We start from the raw sequence: 24,391 nt of genomic DNA on the forward strand, positions 1-24,391 counted from the left end.
CGCCTCCCTCCCCCTCCCTCCACCCCTCTCCCCCACACCTCTCCCCCTTACACACAACCATGTTTTTGTACTTTCACCTTTGCAATACATTCAGTTTCTTCTCAATCCTTCACCAAGAGACCACCTTGTCCTGTTCTCCCAAAACAAAACAACATTCTCTCTTCTTTTCAGCCGTGTGTTTCATGCCACTACTGACATGTCCATGTTCTTCTGTAAGACCCATTAAATGAGACGCGTCAGGGATATTTATCTCTGAGCTTCACAGGAACGGATCACAAGCAGAACTAACATGTGAAACAGCTCCTTTATAGAGATCAGATGATGATGCTATTGGGGAAGGCATGGGAGGGAGAGAGAGAGGGAGGAAGATGAGGGAGAGGGGGTAAGAGATGAGGGGGAGGGGGGAAGAGATGAGGGGGAGAGGAAGAGATGGGGAGATGAGGGGGAAATGGAGGTAGAGGAAGAGAGGGGGAACGAGGGAGTAAGAGATGGGAATAAGGAAGTAAGACATGGGGAGATGGAGGGAGAGAGAGGTAGATTAGAGAGAGAGAAAGGAAGAAAAGGGGAGGGAAAGACGGGAGAGAGGAAGAGGAGAGAGGAAGATAGGGGAGAGGGGAGAGAGAGGAAGAGAAGGGAGATGAGGGAAGGGGAGAGAGGGGAAGAGTGGAGTTGTGGGGGAAGAGAGGAAGAGGGGAGAGAGAGAGGAAGATAGGGGAAAGGCAAGAGAGAGGAAGAGAGGGGAGAGAGAGAGGGGAGAGAGGAAGAGAGGGGAGATGAGGGGAGGGAGAGAGGGGTACATGGAGAAAGGGAGAGACATTTTTGGAGAGATACAAGTGGACTGGCTTGGTGCTAACCAGGAGTCTCCTCCCCATCTGTTATTTCCCTCCCAGTGGAAAACACAATATAAAGGTCCCATGCCAGGGGTTCCACACAGTGATGCTCAGACTGGTGAAAGTAAGGACGGGACCTTTGACTCAGCACTAGAAGCATGCTCTGGATTCCCCAACCTGAGACTGAATTCCCCAAGGTGTACTCATTCTTTGAACACACAGTAAAGGTATGAGTGTCCTACGCCAAACACTCACATGATGTTCCTAATACCACTTCATTCCCCGTCAATGGAGAAGCACTGAATGTTTTTACTGAAGGACTGAAAATGAATATCTGAGGCTGACCACTAGATGGCAGCATGTGAACATCTAAATGCCAGACCAGTACAGCCCATATAGCCCAGCCCTGTCCATATAACCCAGCACTGCCCATATAGCCCAGACCTGTCCAGCCCATATAGCCCAGCCCTGTCCATATAACCCAGTCCAGCCCATATAGTCCAGACCTGTCCATATAGCCCAGTCCAGCCCATATAGCCCAGTCCAGCCCATATAGCCCAGTCCAGCCCATATAGCCCAGTCCAGTCCATATAGCCCAGTCCATATAACCCAGTCCATATAGCCCAGTCCATATAACCCAGTCCATATAACCCAGTCCAGCCCAGTCCATATAGCCCAGCCCAATCCATATAGCCCAGTCCAGCCCAGTCCAGTCCAGCCCAGTACAGTACAGTCCAGTCCAGCCCAGTCCAGTCCAGTCCAGTCCACCATAAGTGAGGGGAGAGGTAATGCGTACTCACATTTTCTATGACAAACGTCCACTCCTTGTCTTCAAACTCCTCTGCGTGGGGGTCCTTGGAGAGAAAACAACATGGAAGTATTCAGACCCCTTCCTTTTCCACAGTTTGTTACCTTACAGCCTTATTCCCTCATCAATCTACACACAATACCCCATAATGACAAACCATTTTTTTTTTTTTTTACAAATGTATTACAAATTAGAAACAGAAATACCTTATTTACTATTCAGACCCTTTGCTATGACACTCAGAATTGAGCTCAGGTGCATCCTGTTTCCATTGATCATCCTTGAGATGTTTCTGCAACTTGATTGGAGTCCACCTGTGGTAAATTCAATTGATTGGACATGATTTGGAAAGGCACACACCTGTCTATATAAGGTCCCACAGTTGACAGTGCAAGTCAGAGCAAAAACCAAGCCATGAGGTTGAAGGAATTGTCTGTAGAGTTCCGAGTCAGGATTGTGTCTTGGCACAGATCTGGGGAAGGGTAGTAAATGTCTGCAGCATTGAAGGTCCCAAGAACACAGTGGCCTCCATCATTCTTAAATGGAAGAACTTTGTAACCACCAAGACTCTTCCTAGAGCTGGCCGCCCAGCAAAACTGAGCAATCTGGGGAGAAGGGCCTTGGTCAGGGAGGTGATCAAGAACCTGATGGTCACTCTGACAGAGCTCCAGAGTTCCTCTGTGGAGATGGGAGAACCTTCCAGAAGGACAACCATCTCTGTAGCACTCCACCAATTCGGCCTTTATGGTAGAGTGGCCAGACGGAAGCCACTCCTCAGTAAAAGGCACGTCAGCCCACTTGGAGTTTGCCAAAAGGCACCTAAAGGACTCTCAGGCCTTGAGAAACAAGATTCTCTGGTCTGATGAAACCAAGATTCAACTCTTTGGCCTGAATGTCAAGCATCACATCTGAAGGAAACCTGGCACCATCCCTATGGTGAAGCATGGTGGTGGCAGCATCATGCTGTGAATATGTTTTCAGCGGCAGAGACTGGGAGACTAGTCAGGATCGAGGGAAAGATGAACAGAGCAAAGTACAGAGAAATCCTTGATGAAAACCTGCTCCATAGCGCTCAGGACATCAGACTGGGGCAAAGGTTCACCTTCCAACAGGTAAATGTGATATTTCAGTCATTTTTTTCATAAATTTGCTAAATAAATCAGAAAACCTGTTATTGCTTTGTCATTATGGGGTATTATGTGTAGATTGATGAGGGGGAAAAAACTATTTAATCCATTTTAGAATAAGGATGTAACGTAACAAAATGTGGAAAAAGTCAAGAGATCTGAATACTTTACGAATGCACTGAGTATTGAACTTTAGAAACGTTCAATGTTGTATCGATCGGCTAGTTAACACAGAAAGGTGGCAGTTTTCTAGACATAGAACCAACTAGTCCAGGACTAAAAAAATACATTCTCAACAAAGATCCTCCAATGAAATACCTTCTTTATAGTCCAAGACTAAGCTTAATATGCCTGATAGTTAGTCATCACTGGCTGGTCTAACGTAATGTATCTGGCCTAGTATTCATGCTTCGCCTGCATCTGTTTACATGTTTCAGGTGATAGAAATCTGAACTCACAACCAGTGTTTTGAAAGGTCTTTAATAATACTTTGCTGTGGATAAATCATCTCAGAAGACCCAGCTGAATAAGGATCCACCCACCCAGACAACAAGTAGAGTTTATGTCCAAATGTCATATTATTCAACATTCCTTGCGGAGGTCCTGAGAGAAAGTAATTCCATTCCATTCTCCCAGACGGTACATCATTAGCGTTAGCTACCTAGCTATCACTGTCTGGTCTAACAGGCTACTGGGAAACTACCTAGCTATCACCGTCTGGTCTATCAGGCTACTGGGAAACTACCTAGCTATCAGGCTACTGGGAAACTACCTAGCTATCACCGTCTGGTCTATCGGGCTACAGGGAAACTACCTAGCTATCACCGTCTGGTCTAACGGGCTACTGGGTAACTACCTAGCTATCACCGTCTGGTCTAACAGGCTACTGGGAAACTACCTAGCTTTCACCGTCTGGTCTATCAGGCTACTTGGAAACCAGTCTCAGGCTACTTGGAAACCAGTCTCAGGCTACTTACTATCAGGCTACTTGGAAACCAGCACACGGGGGGACCTAGTGAATGACCTGCAGAGAGCTGGGACCAAAGTAACAAAGCCTACCATCAGTAACACACTACGCCGCCAGGGACTCAAATCCTGCAGTGCCAGACGTGTCCCCCTGCTTAAGCCAGTACATGTCCAGGCCCGTCTGAAGTATGCTAGAGAGCATTTGGATGATCCAGAAGAGGATTGGGAGAATGTCATATGGTCAGATGAAAGCAAAATATAACTTTTTGGTAAAAACTCAACTCGTCGTGTTTGGAGGACAAAGAATGCTGAGTTGCATCCAAAGAACACCATACCTACTGTGAAGCATGGGGGTGGAAACATCATGCTTTGGGGCTGTTTTTCTGCAAAGGGACCAGGACGACTGATCCGTGTAAAGGAAAGAATGAATGGAGCCATGTATCGTGAGATTTTGAGTGAAAACCTCCTTCCATCAGCAAGGGCATTGAAGATGAAACGTGGCTGGGTCTTTCAGCATGACAATGATCCCAAACACACCGCCCGGGCAACGAAGGAGTGGCTTCGTAAGAAGTATTTCAAGGTCCTGGAGTGGCCTAGCCAGTCTCCAGATCTCAACCCCATAGAAAACCTTTGGAGGGAGTTGAAAGTCCGTGTTGCCCAGCGACAGCCCCAAAACATCACTGCTCTAGAGGAGATCTGCATGGAGGAATGGGCCAAAATACCAGCAACAGTGTGTGAAAACCTTGTGAAGACTTACAGAAAACATTTGACCTGTGTCATTGCCAACAAAGGGTATATAACAAAGTATTGAGATAAACTTTTGTTATTGACCAAATACTTATTTTCCACCATAATTTGCAAATAAATTCATAAAAAATCCTACAATGTGATTTTCTGGATTTTTTTTCTCATTTTGTCTGTCATAGTTGAAGTGTACCTATGATGAAAATTACAGGCCTCTCTCATCTTTTTAAGTGAGAGAACTTGCACAATTGGTGGCTGACTAAATACTTTTTTGCCCCACTGTAGCTATCACCGTCTGGTCTATCAGGCTACTGGGAAACTACCTAGCTATCACCGTCTGGTCTATCAGGCTACTGGGTAACTACCTAGCTATCACCGTCTGGTCTATCAGGCTACTGGGAAACTACCTAGCTATCACCGTCTGGTCTATCAGGCTACTGGGTAACTACCTAGCTATCACCGTCTGGTCTAACAGGCTACTGGGAAACTACCTAGCTATCACCGTCTGGTCTATCAGGCTACTGGGAAACTACCTAGCTATCACCGTCTGGTCTATCAGGCTACTGGGTAACTACCTAGCTATCACCGTCTGGTCTATCAGGCTACTGGGAAACTACCTAGCTTTCAACGTCTGGTCTATCAGGCTACTGGGTAACTACCTAGCTATCACCGTCTGGTCTAACAGGCTACTGGGAAACTACCTAGCTTTCACCGTCTGGTCTATCAGGCTACTTGGAAACCAGTCTCATATGTGCCTTTTCCAGGTCTATTAGACATCCAGACTGTCTGTCAAATGATGTTTGGATGCTGATGTGAGATGAAACTGAGTCATTTAGAGCAGAAGGGCTCAGGGGGAGAGGACACTCAAACCACTAGGTCCCACACACACACACACACACACACACACCATTAGGCCTGTCCTCAAAGTGATGGGATGAATGGGATGGAAGGATGGTAGTGAGTTGGAGGAGAGTAAAGGGTAGTAATGGAAGCTATATGCACTCAGTCTGACTGGGCTGGCATACGGTGGTTCCTCCTTTAAACGTTGCGTCATACTGCAGCACACCTTGCAGGCTGCTGCAGCATTCTATGGCACGTTATTTAATTGTCAGCCATTTTTCACATTAATGCAAGTTAATGACCACCAGAAGGCATCTTTGAGAAGCATTTGATAGTCTCCCATATTGGCATTACTAGAGAATTTAAAACCTTTTTTGTAATAACATAGCACATGGGATTGATTTTAAGAAATTTGGCATAATTAATTTGATTCATATTATGGTGTTTCTATTCCGAGAAAAAACGAAAAACGAAACCCTCGGGGTTTCTGTTAGGATGGAATATAAAATATGGCGCTGTACAACGTGATGGTCGAGAGTAGGCTACAGCATAAAAGGATTGGAGGATTGTAAATTCATATCTAAGAGGCATAACATTTCCACACCCTAATTGTAGTGTAACTAATACTCATTCCGCCTATGGTAGGCCTACAGTATATCTACAAATATATTTTTCAATGACGTGACTCTCCGCCAACAATTACATTTAGAGGAATGGAGGACTCTAAATGAATATCTAAGGGGCTTTTTCTGTTAGATATTCTCAGATATTCTCACAGATCCTAAGGGGCTTTAATATCATTCTAAATTAATTAATAATAATCGCTTTATTTAAAAAGTAACAATATTTTTGAGATGAGGTTAATTTAACCTAGAGTGAGCAGGAAAAAGGCCATTCTTGTTATTTAGAATGATTTATTTCTGGAGAATCCAAACTATTGAGCAGACATCACTTGGTTATATTCAGTCAGCACAGATACAGTTGAAGTCAGAAGTTTACATAAACAAGTTTTAACGACTCCAAATTAAGTTTATCAACCACTCCTGTTAACAAACTATAGTTTTGGCAAGTCAGTTAGGACATCTACCTGACTACTACGTGTTACACAACATGAATACAGGCCCTGACTACTGCGTATTACACAACATCAATACAGGCCCTGACTACTGCGTGTTACACAACATGAATACAGGCCCTGACTACTACGTGTTACACAACATGAATACAGGCCCTGACTACTACGTGTTACACAACATGAATACAGGCCCTGACTACTACGTGTTACACAACATGAATACAGGCCCTGACTACTGCGTGTTACACAACCTTATGAATACAGGCCCTGACTACTGCGTGTTACACAACCTTATGAATACAGGCCCTGACTACTGCGTGTTACACAACCTTCTGAATACAGGCCCTGACTACTACGTGTTACACAACATGAATACAGGCCCTGACTACTACGTGTTACACAACATGAATACAGGCCCTGACTACTATGTGTTACACAACATGAATACAGGCCCTGACTACTGCGTTTTACACAACATGAATACAGGCCCTGAGTACTGCGTGTTACACACCATGAATACAGGCCCTGACTACTACGTGTTACACAACCTTCTGAATTCAGGTCCTGACTACTGCGTGTTACACAACATGAATACAGGCCCTGACTACTATGTGTTACACAACATGAATACAGGCCCTGACTACCACGTGTTACACAACATGAATACAGGCCCTGACTACCGCGTGTTACACAACATGAATACAGGCCCTGACGACCGCGTGTTACACAACCTTATGAATACAGGCCCTGACTACTGCGTGTTAATCAACATGAATACAGGCCCTGACTACTGCGTGTTACACAACATGAATACAAGCCCTGACTACTACGTGTTACACAACCTGAATACAGGCCCTGACTACTACGTGTCACACAACCTGAATACATGCCCTGACTACTGCGTGTTACACAACATGAATAGAGGCCCTGACTACTGCGTGTTACACAACCTGAATACAGGCCCTGACTACTGCGTGTTACACAACATCAATACAGGCCCTGACTACTGCGTGTTACACAACATGAATACAGGCCCTGACTACTGCGTGTTACACAACATGAAGACAGGCGCTGACTACTGCGTGTTACACAACATGAAGACAGGCCCTGACTACTACGTGTTACACAACATGAATACAGGCCCTGTCTACTACGTGTTACACAACATGAATACAGGCCCTGACTACTACGTGTTACACAACATGAATACAGGCCCTGACTACCGTGTGTTACACAACCTTATGAATACAGGCCCTGACTACTACGTGTTACACAACCTTATGAATACAGGTCCTGACTACTACGTGTTACACAACCTTCTGAATACAGGCCCTGACTACTGCGTGTTACACAACATGAATACAGGCCCTGACTACTACGTGTTACACAACATGAATACAGGCCCTGACTACTATGTGTTACACAACATGAATACAGGCCCTGACTACTATGTGTTACACAACATGAATACAGGCCCTGACTACTATGTGTTACACAACCTTATGAATACAGCCCCTGACTACTACGTGTTACACAACATGAATACAGGCCCTGACTACTGCGTGTTACACAACATGAATACAGGCCCTGAGTACTGCATGTTAAACAACATGAATACAGGCCCCGACTACTGCGTGTTACACAACCTTCTGAATACAGGTCCTGACTACTGCGTGTTACACAACATGAATACAGGCCCTGACTACTACGTGTTACACAACATGTATACAGGCCCTGACTACTACGTGTTACACAACATGAATACAGGCCCTGACTACTGCGTGTTACACAACCTTATGAATACAGGCCCTGACTACTATGTGTTACACAACATGAATACAGGCCCTGACTACCACGTGTTACACAACATGAATACAGGCCCGGACTACCGCGTGTTACACAACATGAATACAGGCCCTGACGACCGCGTGTTACACAACCTTATGAATACAGGCCCTGACTACTGCGTGTTAATCAACATGAATACAGGCCCTGACTACTGCGTGTTACACAACATGAATACAAGCCCTGACTACTACGTGTTACACAACCTGAATACAGGCCCTGACTACTACGTGTTACACAACCTGAATACAGGCCCTGACTACTACGTGTTACACAACCTGAATACAGGCCCTGACTACTACGTGTTACACAACCTGAATACAGGCCCTGACTACTACGTGTCACACAACCTGAATACATGTCCTGACTACTGCGTGTTACACAACATGAATACAGGCCCTGACTACTGCGTGTTACACAACATCAATACAGGCCCTGACTACTGCGTGTTACACAACATGAACACAGGCCCTGACTACAACGTGTTACACAACATGAATACAGGCCCTGACTAATGCGTGTTACACAACATAAATACAGGCCCTGACTACTGCGTGTTACACAACATGAATACAGGCCCTGACTACTGCGTGTTACACAACATGAATACAGGCCCTGACTACTGCGTGTTACACAACATGAATACAGGCGGTGACTACTGCGTGTTACACAACATGAAGACAGGCCCTGACTACTACGTGTTACACAACATGAATACAGGCCCTGACTACTACGTGTTACACAACATGAATACAGGCCCTGACTACTACGTGTTACACAACATGAATACAGGCCCTGACTACCGTGTGTTACACAACCTTATGAATACATGCCCTGACTACTACGTGTTACACAACCTTATGAATACAGGTCCTGACTACTACGTGATACACAACCTTCTGAATACAGGCCCTGACTACTGCGTGTTACACAACATGAATACAGGCCCTGACTACTACGTGTTACACAACATGAATACACACCCTGACTACTACGTGTTACACAACATGAATACAGGCCCTGACTACTGCTTGTTACACAACATGAATACACGCCCTGACTACTACGTGTTACACAACATGAATACACGCCCTGACTACTACGTGTTACACAACATGAATACAGGCCCTGAGTACTATGTGTTACACAACCTTATGAATACAGCCCCTGACTACTACGTGTTACACAACATGAATACAGGCCCTGACTACTGCGTGTTACACAACATGAATACAGGCCCTGAGTACTGCATGTTAAACAACATGAATACAGGCCCGGACTACTGCGTGTTACACAACCTTCTGAATACAGGTCCTGACTACTGCGTGTTACACAACATGAATACAGGCCCTGACTACTACGTTTTACAGAACCTGAATACAGGCCCTGACTACTACGTGTTACACAACCTGAATACAGGCCCTGACTACTACGTGTCACACAACCTGAATACATGCCCTGACTACTGCGTGTTACACAACATGAATACAGGCCCTGACTACTGCGTGTTACACAACCTGAATACAGGCCCTGACTACTGCGTGTTACACAACATCAATACAGGCCCTGACTACAACGTGTTACACAACATGAATACAGGCCCTGACTACTGCGTGTTACACAACATGAATACAGGCCCTGACTACTGCGTGTTACACAACATGAATACAGGCCCTGACTACTGCGTGTTACACAACATGAATACAGGCCCTGACTACTGCGTGTTACACAACATGAATACAGGCGCTGACTACTGCGTGTTACACAACATGAAGACAGGCTCTGACTACTACGTGTTACACAACATGAATACAGGCCCTGACTACTACGTGTTACACAACCTTATGAATACAGGCCCTGACTACTACGTGTTACACAACCTTATGAATACAGGTCCTGACTACTACGTGTTACACAACCTTCTGAATACAGGCCCTGACTACTGCGTGTTACACAACATGAATACAGGCCCTGACTACTACGTGTTACACAACATGAATACAGGCCCTGACTACTACGTGTTACACAACATGAATACAGGCCCTGACTACTATGTGTTACACAACCTTATGAATACAGCCCCTGACTACTACGTGTTACACAACATGAATACAGGCCCTGACTACTGCGTGTTACACAACATGAATACAGGCCCTGAGTACTGCATGTTAAACAACATGAATACAGGCCCCGACTACTGCGTGTTACACAACCTTCTGAATACAGGCCCTGACTACTGCGTGTTACACAACATGAATACAGGCCCTGACTACTGCGTGTTACACAACCTTATGAATACAGGCCCTGACTACTGCGTGTTAATCAACATGAATACAGGCCCTGACTACTGCGTGTTACACAACATGAATACAAGCCCTGACTACTACGTGTTACACAACCTGAATACAGGCCCTGACTACTACGTGTTACACAACCTGAAAACAGGCCCTGACTACTACGTGTTACACAACCTGAATACAGGCCCTGACTAATACGTGTTACACAACCTGAATACAGGCACTGACTACTGCGTGTTACACAACATGAATACAGGCGCTGACTACGACGTGTTACACAACATGAATACAGGCCCTGAGTACTGCGTGTTACACAACATGAATACAGGTGCTGACTACTGCGTGTTACACAACATGAAGACAGGCCCTGACTACTACGTGTTACACAACATGAATACAGGCCCTGACTACCACGTGTTACACAACATGAATACAGGCCCTGACTACCGCGTGTTACACAACATGAATACAGGCCCTGACGACCGCGTGTTACACAACCTTATGAATACAGGCCCTGACGACCGCGTGTTAATCAACATGAATACAGGCCCTGACTACTGCGTGTTAATCAACATGAATACAGGCCCTGACTACTGCGTGTTACACAACATGAATACAAGCCCTGACTACTGCGTGTTACACAACCTGAATACAGGCCCTGACTACTACGTGTTACACAACCTGAATACAGGCCCTGACTACTACGTGTTACACAACCTGAATACAGGCCCTGACTACTGCGTGTCACACAACCTGAATACATGCCCTGACTACTGCGTGTTACACAACATGAATACAGGCCCTGACTACTGCGTGTTACACAACATGAATACAGGCCCTGACTTCTGCGTGTTACACAACATCAATACAGGCCCTGACTACTGCGTGTTACACAACATGAATACAGGCCCTGACTACTGCGTGTTACACAACATGAATACAGGTGCTGACTACTGCGTGTTACACAACATGAAGACAGGCCCTGACTACTACGTGTTACACAACATGAATACAGGCCCTGACTACTACGTGTTACACAACATGAATACAGGCCCTGACTACTACGTGTTACACAACATGAATACAGTCCCTGACTACCGTGTGTTACACAACCTTATGAATACAGGCCCTGACTACTACGTGTTACACAACCTTCTGAATACAGGTCCTGACTACTACGTGTTACACAACCTTCTGAATACAGGCCCTGACTACTGCGTGTTACACAACATGAATACAGGCCCTGACTACTACGTGTTACACAACATGAATACAGGCCCTGACTACTACGTGTTACACAATATGAATACAGGCCCTGACTACTATGTGTTACACAACCTTATGAATACAGCCCCTGACTACTACGTGTTACACAACATGAATACAGGCCCTGACTACTGAGTGTTACACAACATGAATACAGGCCCTGAGTACTGCATGTTAAACAACATGAATACAGGCCCCGACTACAGAGTGTTACACAACCTTCTGAATACAGGTCCTGACTACTGCGTGTTACACAACATGAATACAGGCCCTGACTACTACGTGTTACACAACCTGAATACAGGCCCTGACTACTACGTGTTACACAACCTGAATACAGGCCCTGAGTACTGCGTGTTACACAACATGAATACAGGCCCTGACTACCACGTGTTACACAACATGAATACAGGCCCTGACTACCACGTGTTACACAACATGAATACAGGCCCTGACTACCGTGTGTTACACAACATGAATACAGGCCCTGACGACCGCGTGTTACACAACCTTATGAATACAGGCCCTGACTACTGCGTGTTAATCAACATGAATACAGGCCCTGACTACTACGTGTTACACAACATGAATACAAGCCCTGACTACTACGTGTTACACAACATGAATACAAGCCCTGACTACTACGTGTTACACAACCTGAATACAGGCCCTGACTACTGCGTGTTAATCAACATGAATACAGGCCCTGACTACTACGTGTTACACAACATGAATACAAGCCCTGACTACTACGTGTTACACAACATGAATACAAGCCCTGACTACTACGTGTTACACAACCTGAATACAGGCCCTGACTACTACGTGTTACACAACCTGAATACAGGCCCTGACTACTACGTGTTACACAACCTGAATACAGGCCCTGACTACTACGTGTCACACAACCTGAATACATGCCCTGACTACTGCGTGTTACACAACATGAATACAGGCCCTGACTACTGCGTGTTACACAACCTGAATACAGGCCCTGACTACTGCGTGTTACACAACATCAATACAGGCCCTGACTACTGCGTGTTACACAACATGAATACAGGCCCTGACTACAACGTGTTACACAACATGAATACAGGCCCTGACTACTGCGTGTTACACAACATGAATACAGGCCCTGACTACTGCGTGTTACACAACATGAATACAGGCCCTGACTACTGCGTGTTACACAACATGAATACAGGCCCTGACTACTGCGTGTTACACAACATGAATACAGGCCCTGACTACTGCGTGTTACACAACCTGAATACAGGCCCTGACTACTGCGTGTTACACAACATGAATACAGGCCCTGACTACTGCGTGTTACACAACCTGAATACAGGCCCTGACTACTGCGTGTTACACAACATCAATACAGGCCCTGACTACTGCGTGTTACACAACATGAATACAGGCCCTGACTACAACGTGTTACACAACATGAATACAGGCCCTGACTACTGCGTGTTACACAACATGAATACAGGCCCTGACTACTGCGTGTTACACAACATGAATACAGGCCCTGACTACTGCGTGTTACACAACATAAATACAGGCCCTGACTACTGCGTGTTACACAACATGAATACAGGCGCTGACTACTGCGTGTTACACAACATGAAGACAGGCCCTGACTACTACGTGTTACACAACATGAATACAGGCCCTGACTACTACGTGTTACACAACATGAATACAGGCCCTGACTACTACGTGTTACACAACATGAATACAGGCCCTGACTACCGTGTGTTACACAACCTTATGAATACAGGCCCTGACTACTACGTGTTACACAACCTTATGAATACAGGTCCTGACTACTACGTGTTACACAACCTTCTGAATACAGGCCCTGACTACTGCGTGTTACACAACATGAATACAGGCCCTGACTACTACGTGTTACACAACCTTATGAATACAGCCCCTGACTACTACGTGTTACACAACATGAATACAGGCCCTGACTACTGCGTGTTACACAACATGAATACAGGCCCTGAGTACTGCATGTTAAACAACATGAATACAGGCCCCGACTACTGAATGTTACACAACCTTCTGAATACAGGTCCTGACTACTGCGTGTTACACAACATGAATACAGGCCCTGACTACTACGTGTTACACAACATGTATACAGGCACTGACTACTACGTGTTACACAAGATGAATACAGGCCCTGACTACTGCGTGTTACACAACCTTATGAATACAGGCCCTGACTACTGCGTGTTAATCAACATGAATACAGGCCCTGACTACTGCGTGTTACACAACATGAATACAAGCCCTGACTACTACGTGTTACACAACCTGAATACAGGCCCTGACTACTATGTGTTACACAACCTTATGAATACAGGCCCTGAGTACTACGTGTTACACAACATGAATACAGGCCCTGAGTACTACGTGTTAAACAACATGAAAACAGTCCCTGACTACTACGTGTTACACAACCTTATGAATACAGGCCCTGACCACTGCGTGTTACACAACATGAATACAGGCCCTGACCACAGCATGTTACACAACATGAATACAGGCCCTGACCACTACGTGTTACACAACCTTATGAATACAGGCCCTGACTACTACGTGTTACACAACCTTATGAATACAGGCCCTGACTACTGCGTGTTACACAACATGAATACAGGCCCTGAGTACTATGTGTCACACAACATGAATACAGGCCCTGACTACTACGTGTTACACAACCTTCTGAATACAGGCCCTGACTACTGCGTGTTACACAACATGAATACAGGCCCTGACTACTGCGTGTTACACAACATGAATACAGGCCCTGACTACTACGTGTTACACAACATGAATACAGGAACTGAGTACTGCGTATTACACAACATGAATACAGGCCCTGACTACTGCGTGTTACACAACATGAATACAGGCCCTGACTACTACGTGTTAAACAACCTTCTGAATACAGGCCCTGACTACTGCGTGTTACACAACCTTCTGAATACAGGCCCTGACTACTGCGTGTTACACAACATGAATACAGGCCCTGACTACTACGTGTTACACAACATGAATACAGGCCCTGACTACTACGTGTTACACAACATGAATACAGGCCCTGACTACTATGTGTTACACAACATGAATACAGGCCCTGACTACTGTGTTTTACACAACATGAATACAGGCCCTGAGTACTGCGTGTTACACAACATGAATACAGGCCCTGACTACTACGTGTTACACAACCTTCTGAATTCAGGTCCTGACTACTGCGTGTTACACAACATGAATACAGGCCCTGACTACTACGTGTTACACAACATGAATACAGGCCCTGACTACCACGTGTTACACAACATGAATACAGGCCCTGACTACCGCGTGTTACACAACATGAATACAGGCCCTGACGACCGCGTGTTACACAACCTTATGAATACAGGCCCTGACGACCGCGTGTTAATCAACATGAATACAGGCCCTGACTACTGCGTGTTAATCAACATGAATACAGGCCCTGACTACTGCGTGTTACACAACATGAATACAAGCCCTGACTACTGCGTGTTACACAACCTGAATACAGGCCCTGACTACTACGTGTTACACAACCTGAATACAGGCCCTGACTACTACGTGTTACACAACCTGAATACAGGCCCTGACTACTACGTGTCACACAACCTGAATACATGCCCTGACTACTGCGTGTTACACAACATGAATACAGGCCCTGACTACTGCGTGTTACACAACATGAATACAGGCCCTGACTACTGCGTGTTACACAACATCAATACAGGCCCTGACTACTGCGTGTTACACAACATGAATACAGGCCCTGACTACTGCGTGTTACACAACATGAATACAGGTGCTGACTACTGCGTGTTACACAACATGAAGACAGGCCCTGACTACTACGTGTTACACAACATGAATACAGGCCCTGACTACTACGTGTTACACAACATGAATACAGGCCCTGACTACCACGTGTTACACAACATGAATACAGGCCCTGACTACCGTGTGTTACACAACCTTATGAATACAGGCCCTGACTACTACGTGTTACACAACCTTCTGAATACAGGTCCTGACTACTACGTGTTACACAACCTTCTGAATACAGGCCCTGACTACTGCGTGTTACACAACATGAATACAGGCCCTGACTACTACGTGTTACACAACATGAATACAGGCCCTGACTACTACGTGTTACACAATATGAATACAGGCCCTGACTACTATGTGTTACACAACCTTATGAATACAGCCCCTGACTACTACGTGTTACACAACATGAATACAGGCCCTGACTACTGAGTGTTACACAACATGAATACAGGCCCTGAGTACTGCATGTTAAACAACATGAATACAGGCCCCGACTACAGCGTGTTACACAACCTTCTGAATACAGGTCCTGACTACTGCGTGTTACACAACATGAATACAGGCCCTGACTACTACGTGTTACACAACCTGAATACAGGCCCTGACTACTACGTGTTACACAACCTGAATACAGGCCCTGAGTACTGCGTGTTACACAACATGAATACAGGCCCTGACTACCATGTGTTACACAACATGAATACAGGCCCTGACTACCGTGTGTTACACAACATGAATACAGGCCCTGACTACCGTGTGTTACACAACATGAATACAGGCCCTGACGACCGCGTGTTACACAACCTTATGAATACAGGCCCTGACTACTGCGTGTTAATCAACATGAATACAGGCCCTGACTACTACGTGTTACACAACATGAATACAAGCCCTGACTACTACGTGTTACACAACATGAATACAAGCCCTGACTACTACGTGTTACACAACCTGAATACAGGCCCTGACTACTACGTGTTACACAACCTGAATACAGGCCCTGACTACTACGTGTTACACAACCTGAATACAGGCCCTGACTACTACGTGTCACACAACCTGAATACATGCCCTGACTACTGCGTGTTACACAACATGAATACAGGCCCTGACTACTGCGTGTTACACAACCTGAATACAGGCCCTGACTACTGCGTGTTACACAACATCAATACAGGCCCTGACTACTGCGTGTTACACAACATGAATACAGGCCCTGACTACAACGTGTTACACAACATGAATACAGGCCCTGACTACTGCGTGTTACACAACATGAATACAGGCCCTGACTACTGCGTGTTACACAACATGAATACAGGCCCTGACTACTGCGTGTTACACAACATGAATACAGGCCCTGACTACTGCGTGTTACACAACATGAATACAGGCGCTGACTACTGCGTGTTACACAACATGAAGACAGGCCCTGACTACTACGTGTTACACAACATGAATACAGGCCCTGACTACTACGTGTTACACAACATGAATACAGGCCCTGACTACTACGTGTTACACAACATGAATACAGGCCCTGACTACCGTGTGTTACACAACCTTATGAATACAGGCCCTGACTACTACGTGTTACACAACCTTATGAATACAGGTCCTGACTACTACGTGTTACACAACCTTCTGAATACAGGCCCTGACTACTGCGTGTTACACAACATGAATACAGGCCCTGACTACTACGTGTTAAACAACCTTCTGAATACAGGCCCTGACTACTGCGTGTTACACAACATGAATACAGGCCCTGACTACTACGTGTTACACAACATGAATACAGGCCCTGACTACTACGTGTTACACAACATGAATACAGGCCCTGACTACTATGTGTTACACAACATGAATACAGGCCCTGACTACTGTGTTTTACACAACATGAATACAGGCCCTGAGTACTGCGTGTTACACAACATGAATACAGGCCCTGACTACTACGTGTTACACAACCTTCTGAATTCAGGTCCTGACTACTGCGTGTTACACAACATGAATACAGGCCCTGACTACTACGTGTTACACAACATGAATACAGGCCCTGACTACCACGTGTTACACAACATGAATACAGGCCCTGACTACCGCGTGTTACACAACATGAATACAGGCCCTGACGACCGCGTGTTACACAACCTTATGAATACAGGCCCTGACTACTGCATGTTACACAACCTGAATACAGGCCCTGACTACTACGTGTTACACAACCTGAATACAGGCCCTGACTACTACGTGTTACACAACCTGAATACAGGCCCTGACTACTACGTGTCACACAACCTGAATACATGCCCTGACTACTGCGTGTTACACAACATGAATACAGGCCCTGACTACTGCGTGTTACACAACATCAATACAGGCCCTGACTACTGCGTGTTACACAACATGAATACAGGCCCTGACTACTGCGTGTTACACAACATGAATACAGGTGCTGACTACTGCGTGTTACACAACATGAAAACAGGCCCTGACTACTACGTGTTACACAACATGAATACAGGCCCTGACTACTACGTGTTACACAACATGAATACAGGCCCTGACTACCACGTGTTACACAACATGAATACAGGCCCTGACTACCGTGTGTTACACAACCTTATGAATACAGGCCCTGACTACTACGTGTTACACAACCTTCTGAATACAGGTCCTGACTACTACGTGTTACACAACCTTCTGAATACAGGCCCTGACTACTGCGTGTTACACAACATGAATACAGGCCCTGACTACTACGTGTTACACAACATGAATACAGGCCCTGACTACTACGTGTTACACAATATGAATACAGGCCCTGACTACTATGTGTTACACAACCTTATGAATACAGCCCCTGACTACTACGTGTTACACAACATGAATACAGGCCCTGACTACTGAGTGTTACACAACATGAATACAGGCCCTGAGTACTGCATGTTAAACAACATGAATACAGGCCCCGACTACAGCGTGTTACACAACCTTCTGAATACAGGTCCTGACTACTGCGTGTTACACAACATGAATACAGGCCCTGACTACTACGTGTTACACAACCTGAATACAGGCCCTGACTACTACGTGTTACACAACCTGAATACAGGCCCTGAGTACTGCGTGTTACACAACATGAATACAGGCCCTGACTACCATGTGTTACACAACATGAATACAGGCCCTGACTACCACGTGTTACACAACATGAATACAGGCCCTGACTACCGTGTGTTACACAACATGAATACAGGCCCTGACGACTGCGTGTTACACAACCTTATGAATACAGGCCCTGACTACTGCGTGTTAATCAACATGAATACAGGCCCTGACTACTACGTGTTACACAACATGAATACAAGCCCTGACTACTACGTGTTACACAACATGAATACAAGCCCTGACTACTACGTGTTACACAACCTGAATACAGGCCCTGACTACTACGTGTTACACAACCTGAATACAGGCCCTGACTACTACGTGTTACACAACCTGAATACAGGCCCTGACTACTACGTGTCACACAACCTGAATACATGCCCTGACTACTGCGTGTTACACAACATGAATACAGGCCCTGACTACTACGTGTTACACAACATGAATACAGGCCCTGACTACTACGTGTTACACAACATGAATACAGGCCCTGACTACCGTGTGTTACACAACCTTATGAATACAGGCCCTGACTACTACGTGTTACACAACCTTATGAATACAGGTCCTGACTACTACGTGTTACACAACCTTCTGAATACAGGCCCTGACTACTGCGTGTTACACAACATGAATACAGGCCCTGACTACTACGTGTTAAACAACCTTCTGAATACAGGCCCTGACTACTGCGTGTTACACAACATGAATACAGGCCCTGACTACTACGTGTTACACAACATGAATACAGGCCCTGACTACTACGTGTTACACAACATGAATACAGGCCCTGACTACTATGTGTTACACAACATGAATACAGGCCCTGACTACTGTGTTTTACACAACATGAATACAGGCCCTGAGTACTGCGTGTTACACAACATGAATACAGGCCCTGACTACTACGTGTTACACAACCTTCTGAATTCAGGTCCTGACTACTGCGTGTTACACAACATGAATACAGGCCCTGACTACTACGTGTTACACAACATGAATACAGGCCCTGACTACCACGTGTTACACAACATGAATACAGGCCCTGACTACCGCGTGTTACACAACATGAATACAGGCCCTGACGACCGCGTGTTACACAACCTTATGAATACAGGCCCTGACTACTGCATGTTACACAACCTGAATACAGGCCCTGACTACTACGTGTTACACAACCTGAATACAGGCCCTGACTACTACGTGTTACACAACCTGAATACAGGCCCTGACTACTACGTGTCACACAACCTGAATACATGCCCTGACTACTGCGTGTTACACAACATGAATACAGGCCCTGACTACTGCGTGTTACACAACATCAATACAGGCCCTGACTACTGCGTGTTACACAACATGAATACAGGCCCTGACTACTGCGTGTTACACAACATGAATACAGGTGCTGACTACTGCGTGTTACACAACATGAAAACAGGCCCTGACTACTACGTGTTACACAACATGAATACAGGCCCTGACTACTACGTGTTACACAACATGAATACAGGCCCTGACTACCACGTGTTACACAACATGAATACAGGCCCTGACTACCGTGTGTTACACAACCTTATGAATACAGGCCCTGACTACTACGTGTTACACAACCTTCTGAATACAGGTCCTGACTACTACGTGTTACACAACCTTCTGAATACAGGCCCTGACTACTGCGTGTTACACAACATGAATACAGGCCCTGACTACTACGTGTTACACAACATGAATACAGGCCCTGACTACTACGTGTTACACAATATGAATACAGGCCCTGACTACTATGTGTTACACAACCTTATGAATACAGCCCCTGACTACTACGTGTTACACAACATGAATACAGGCCCTGACTACTGAGTGTTACACAACATGAATACAGGCCCTGAGTACTGCATGTTAAACAACATGAATACAGGCCCCGACTACAGCGTGTTACACAACCTTCTGAATACAGGTCCTGACTACTGCGTGTTACACAACATGAATACAGGCCCTGACTACTACGTGTTACACAACCTGAATACAGGCCCTGACTACTACGTGTTACACAACCTGAATACAGGCCCTGAGTACTGCGTGTTACACAACATGAATACAGGCCCTGACTACCATGTGTTACACAACATGAATACAGGCCCTGACTACCACGTGTTACACAACATGAATACAGGCCCTGACTACCGTGTGTTACACAACATGAATACAGGCCCTGACGACTGCGTGTTACACAACCTTATGAATACAGGCCCTGACTACTGCGTGTTAATCAACATGAATACAGGCCCTGACTACTACGTGTTACACAACATGAATACAAGCCCTGACTACTACGTGTTACACAACATGAATACAAGCCCTGACTACTACGTGTTACACAACCTGAATACAGGCCCTGACTACTACGTGTTACACAACCTGAATACAGGCCCTGACTACTACGTGTTACACAACCTGAATACAGGCCCTGACTACTACGTGTCACACAACCTGAATACATGCCCTGACTACTGCGTGTTACACAACATGAATACAGGCCCTGACTACTGCGTGTTACACAACCTGAATACAGGCCCTGACTACTGCGTGTTACACAACATCAATACAGGCCCTGACTACTGCGTGTTACACAACATGAATACAGGCCCTGACTACAACGTGTTACACAACATGAATACAGGCCCTGACTACTGCGTGTTACACAACATGAATACAGGCCCGGACTACTGCGTGTTACACAACATGAATACAGGCGCTGACTACTGCGTGTTACACAACATGAAGACAGGCCCTGACTACTACGTGTTACACAACATGAATACAGGCCCTGACTACTACGTGTTACACAACATGAATACAGGCCCTGACTACTACGTGTTACACAACATGAATACAGGCCCTGACTACCGTGTGTTACACAACCTTATGAATACAGGCCCTGACTACTACGTGTTACACAACCTTATGAATACAGGTCCTGACTACTACGTGTTACACAACCTTCTGAATACAGGCCCTGACTACTGCGTGTTACACAACATGAATACAGGCCCTGACTACTACGTGTTACACAACCTTATGAATACAGCCCCTGACTACTACGTGTTACACAACATGAATACAGGCCCTGACTACTGCGTGTTACACAACATGAATACAGGCCCTGAGTACTGCATGTTAAACAACATGAATACAGGCCCCGACTACTGAATGTTACACAACCTTCTGAATACAGGTCCTGACTACTGCGTGTTACACAACATGAATACAGGCCCTGACTACTACGTGTTACACAACATGTATACAGGCACTGACTACTACGTGTTACACAACATGAATACAGGCCCTGACTACTGCGTGTTACACAACCTTATGAATACAGGCCGTGACTACTGCGTGTTAATCAACATGAATACAGGCCCTGACTACTGCGTGTTACACAACATGAATACAAGCCCTGACTACTACGTGTTACACAACCTGAATACAGGCCCTGACTACTGCGTGTTACACAACATGAATACAGGCCCTGACTACTGCGTGTTACACAACATGAATACAGGCCCTGACTACTGCGTGTTACACAACATGAATACAGGCGCTGACTACTGCGTGTTACACAACATGAAGACAGGCCCTGACTACTACGTGTTACACAACATGAATACAGGCCCTGACTACTACGTGTTACACAACATGAATACAGGCCCTGACTACTACGTGTTACACAACATGAATACAGGCCCTGACTACCGTGTGTTACACAACCTTATGAATACAGGCCCTGACTACTACAGGTTACACAACCTTATGAATACAGGTCCTGACTACTACGTGTTACACAACCTTCTGAATACAGGCCCTGACTACTGCGTGTTACACAACATGAATACAGGCCCTGACTACTACGTGTTACACAACCTTATGAATACAGCCCCTGACTACTACGTGTTACACAACATGAATACAGGCCCTGACTACTGCGTGTTACACAACATGAATACAGGCCCTGAGTACTGCATGTTAAACAACATGAATACAGGCCCCGACTACTGAATGTTACACAACCTTCTGAATACAGGTCCTGACTACTGCGTGTTACACAACATGAATACAGGCCCTGACTACTACGTGTTACACAACATGTATACAGGCACTGACTACTACGTGTTACACAACATGAATACAGGCCCTGACTACTGCGTGTTACACAACCTTATGAATACAGGCCCTGACTACTGCGTGTTAATCAACATGAATACAGGCCCTGACTACTGCGTGTTACACAACATGAATACAAGCCCTGACTACTACGTGTTACACAACCTGAATACAGGCCCTGACTACTACGTGTTACACAACCTGAATACAGGCCCTGACTACTACGTGTTACACAACCTGAATACAGGCCCTGACTACTACGTGTTACACAACCTGAATACAGGCCCTGACTACTGCGTGTTACACAACATCAATACAGGCCCTGACTACTGCGTGTTACACAACATGAATACAGGCCCTGACTACTGCGTGTTACACAACATGAATACAGGCGCTGACTACTGCGTGTTACACAACATAAAGACAGGTCCTGACTACTACGTGTTACACAACATGAATACAGGCCCTGACTACTACGTGTTACACAACCTTATGAATACAGGCCCTGACTACTACGTGTTACACAACATGAATACAGGCCCTGACTACCGTGTGTTACACAACCTTATGAATACAGGCCCTGACTACTACGTGTTACACAAACTTATGAATACAGGTCCTGACTACTACGTGTTACACAACCTTATGAATACAGGCCCTGACTACTGCGTGTTACACAACATGAATACAGGCCCTGACTACTGCGTGTTACACAACATGAATACAGGCCCTGACTACTACGTGTTACACAACATGAATACAGGCCCTGACTACTACGTGTTACACAACATGTATACAGGCCCTGACTACTACGTGTTACACAACATGAATACAGGCCCTGACTACTGCAAATTTACACAACCTTATGAATACAGGCCCTGACTACTGCGTGTTAATCAACATGAATACAGGCCCTGACTACTGCGTGTTAATCAACATGAATACAGGCCCTGACTACTGCGTGTTACACAACATGAATACAAGCCCTGACTACTACGTGTTACACAACCTGAATACAGGCCCTGACTACTACGTGTTACACAACCTGAATACAGGCCCTGACTACTACGTGTTACACAACCTGAATACAGGCCCTGACTACTGCGTGTTACACAACATGAATACAGGCCCTGACTACTGCGTGTTACACAACATGAATACAGGCCCTGACTACTGCGTGTTACACAACATGAATACAGGCCCTGACTACTGCGTGTTACACAACATGAATACAGGCGCTGACTACTGCGTGTTACACAACATGAAGACAGGCCCTGACTACTACGTGTTACACAACATGAATACAGGCCCTGACTACTACGTGTTACACAACATGAATACAGGCC

The 24,391-nt window shown here is 45.6% G+C and overlaps 1 protein-coding gene across 5 annotated transcripts in view; it reads right to left on the reverse strand.

The window, feature by feature from the left end:
• The window catches only part of ehbp1 (EH domain binding protein 1), a 477,797-nt gene that overhangs the window by 364,262 nt on the left and 89,144 nt on the right, over positions 1 to 24,391 (reverse strand). For all 5 annotated transcript variants that reach the window (XM_082964936.1, XM_082964937.1, XM_082964939.1 and 2 more), the window contains exon 5: positions 1,631 to 1,684. In XM_082964936.1, coding sequence (XP_082821062.1) covers positions 1,631 to 1,684 — 54 coding nt within the window. The remainder of the gene's footprint in view (positions 1 to 1,630; positions 1,685 to 24,391) is intronic.

Source organism: Salmo salar, chromosome 18 (assembly GCF_965601325.2).
Source record: "Salmo salar chromosome 18, fSalSal1, whole genome shotgun sequence".
Taxonomy (NCBI): domain Eukaryota; kingdom Metazoa; phylum Chordata; class Actinopteri; order Salmoniformes; family Salmonidae; genus Salmo; species Salmo salar.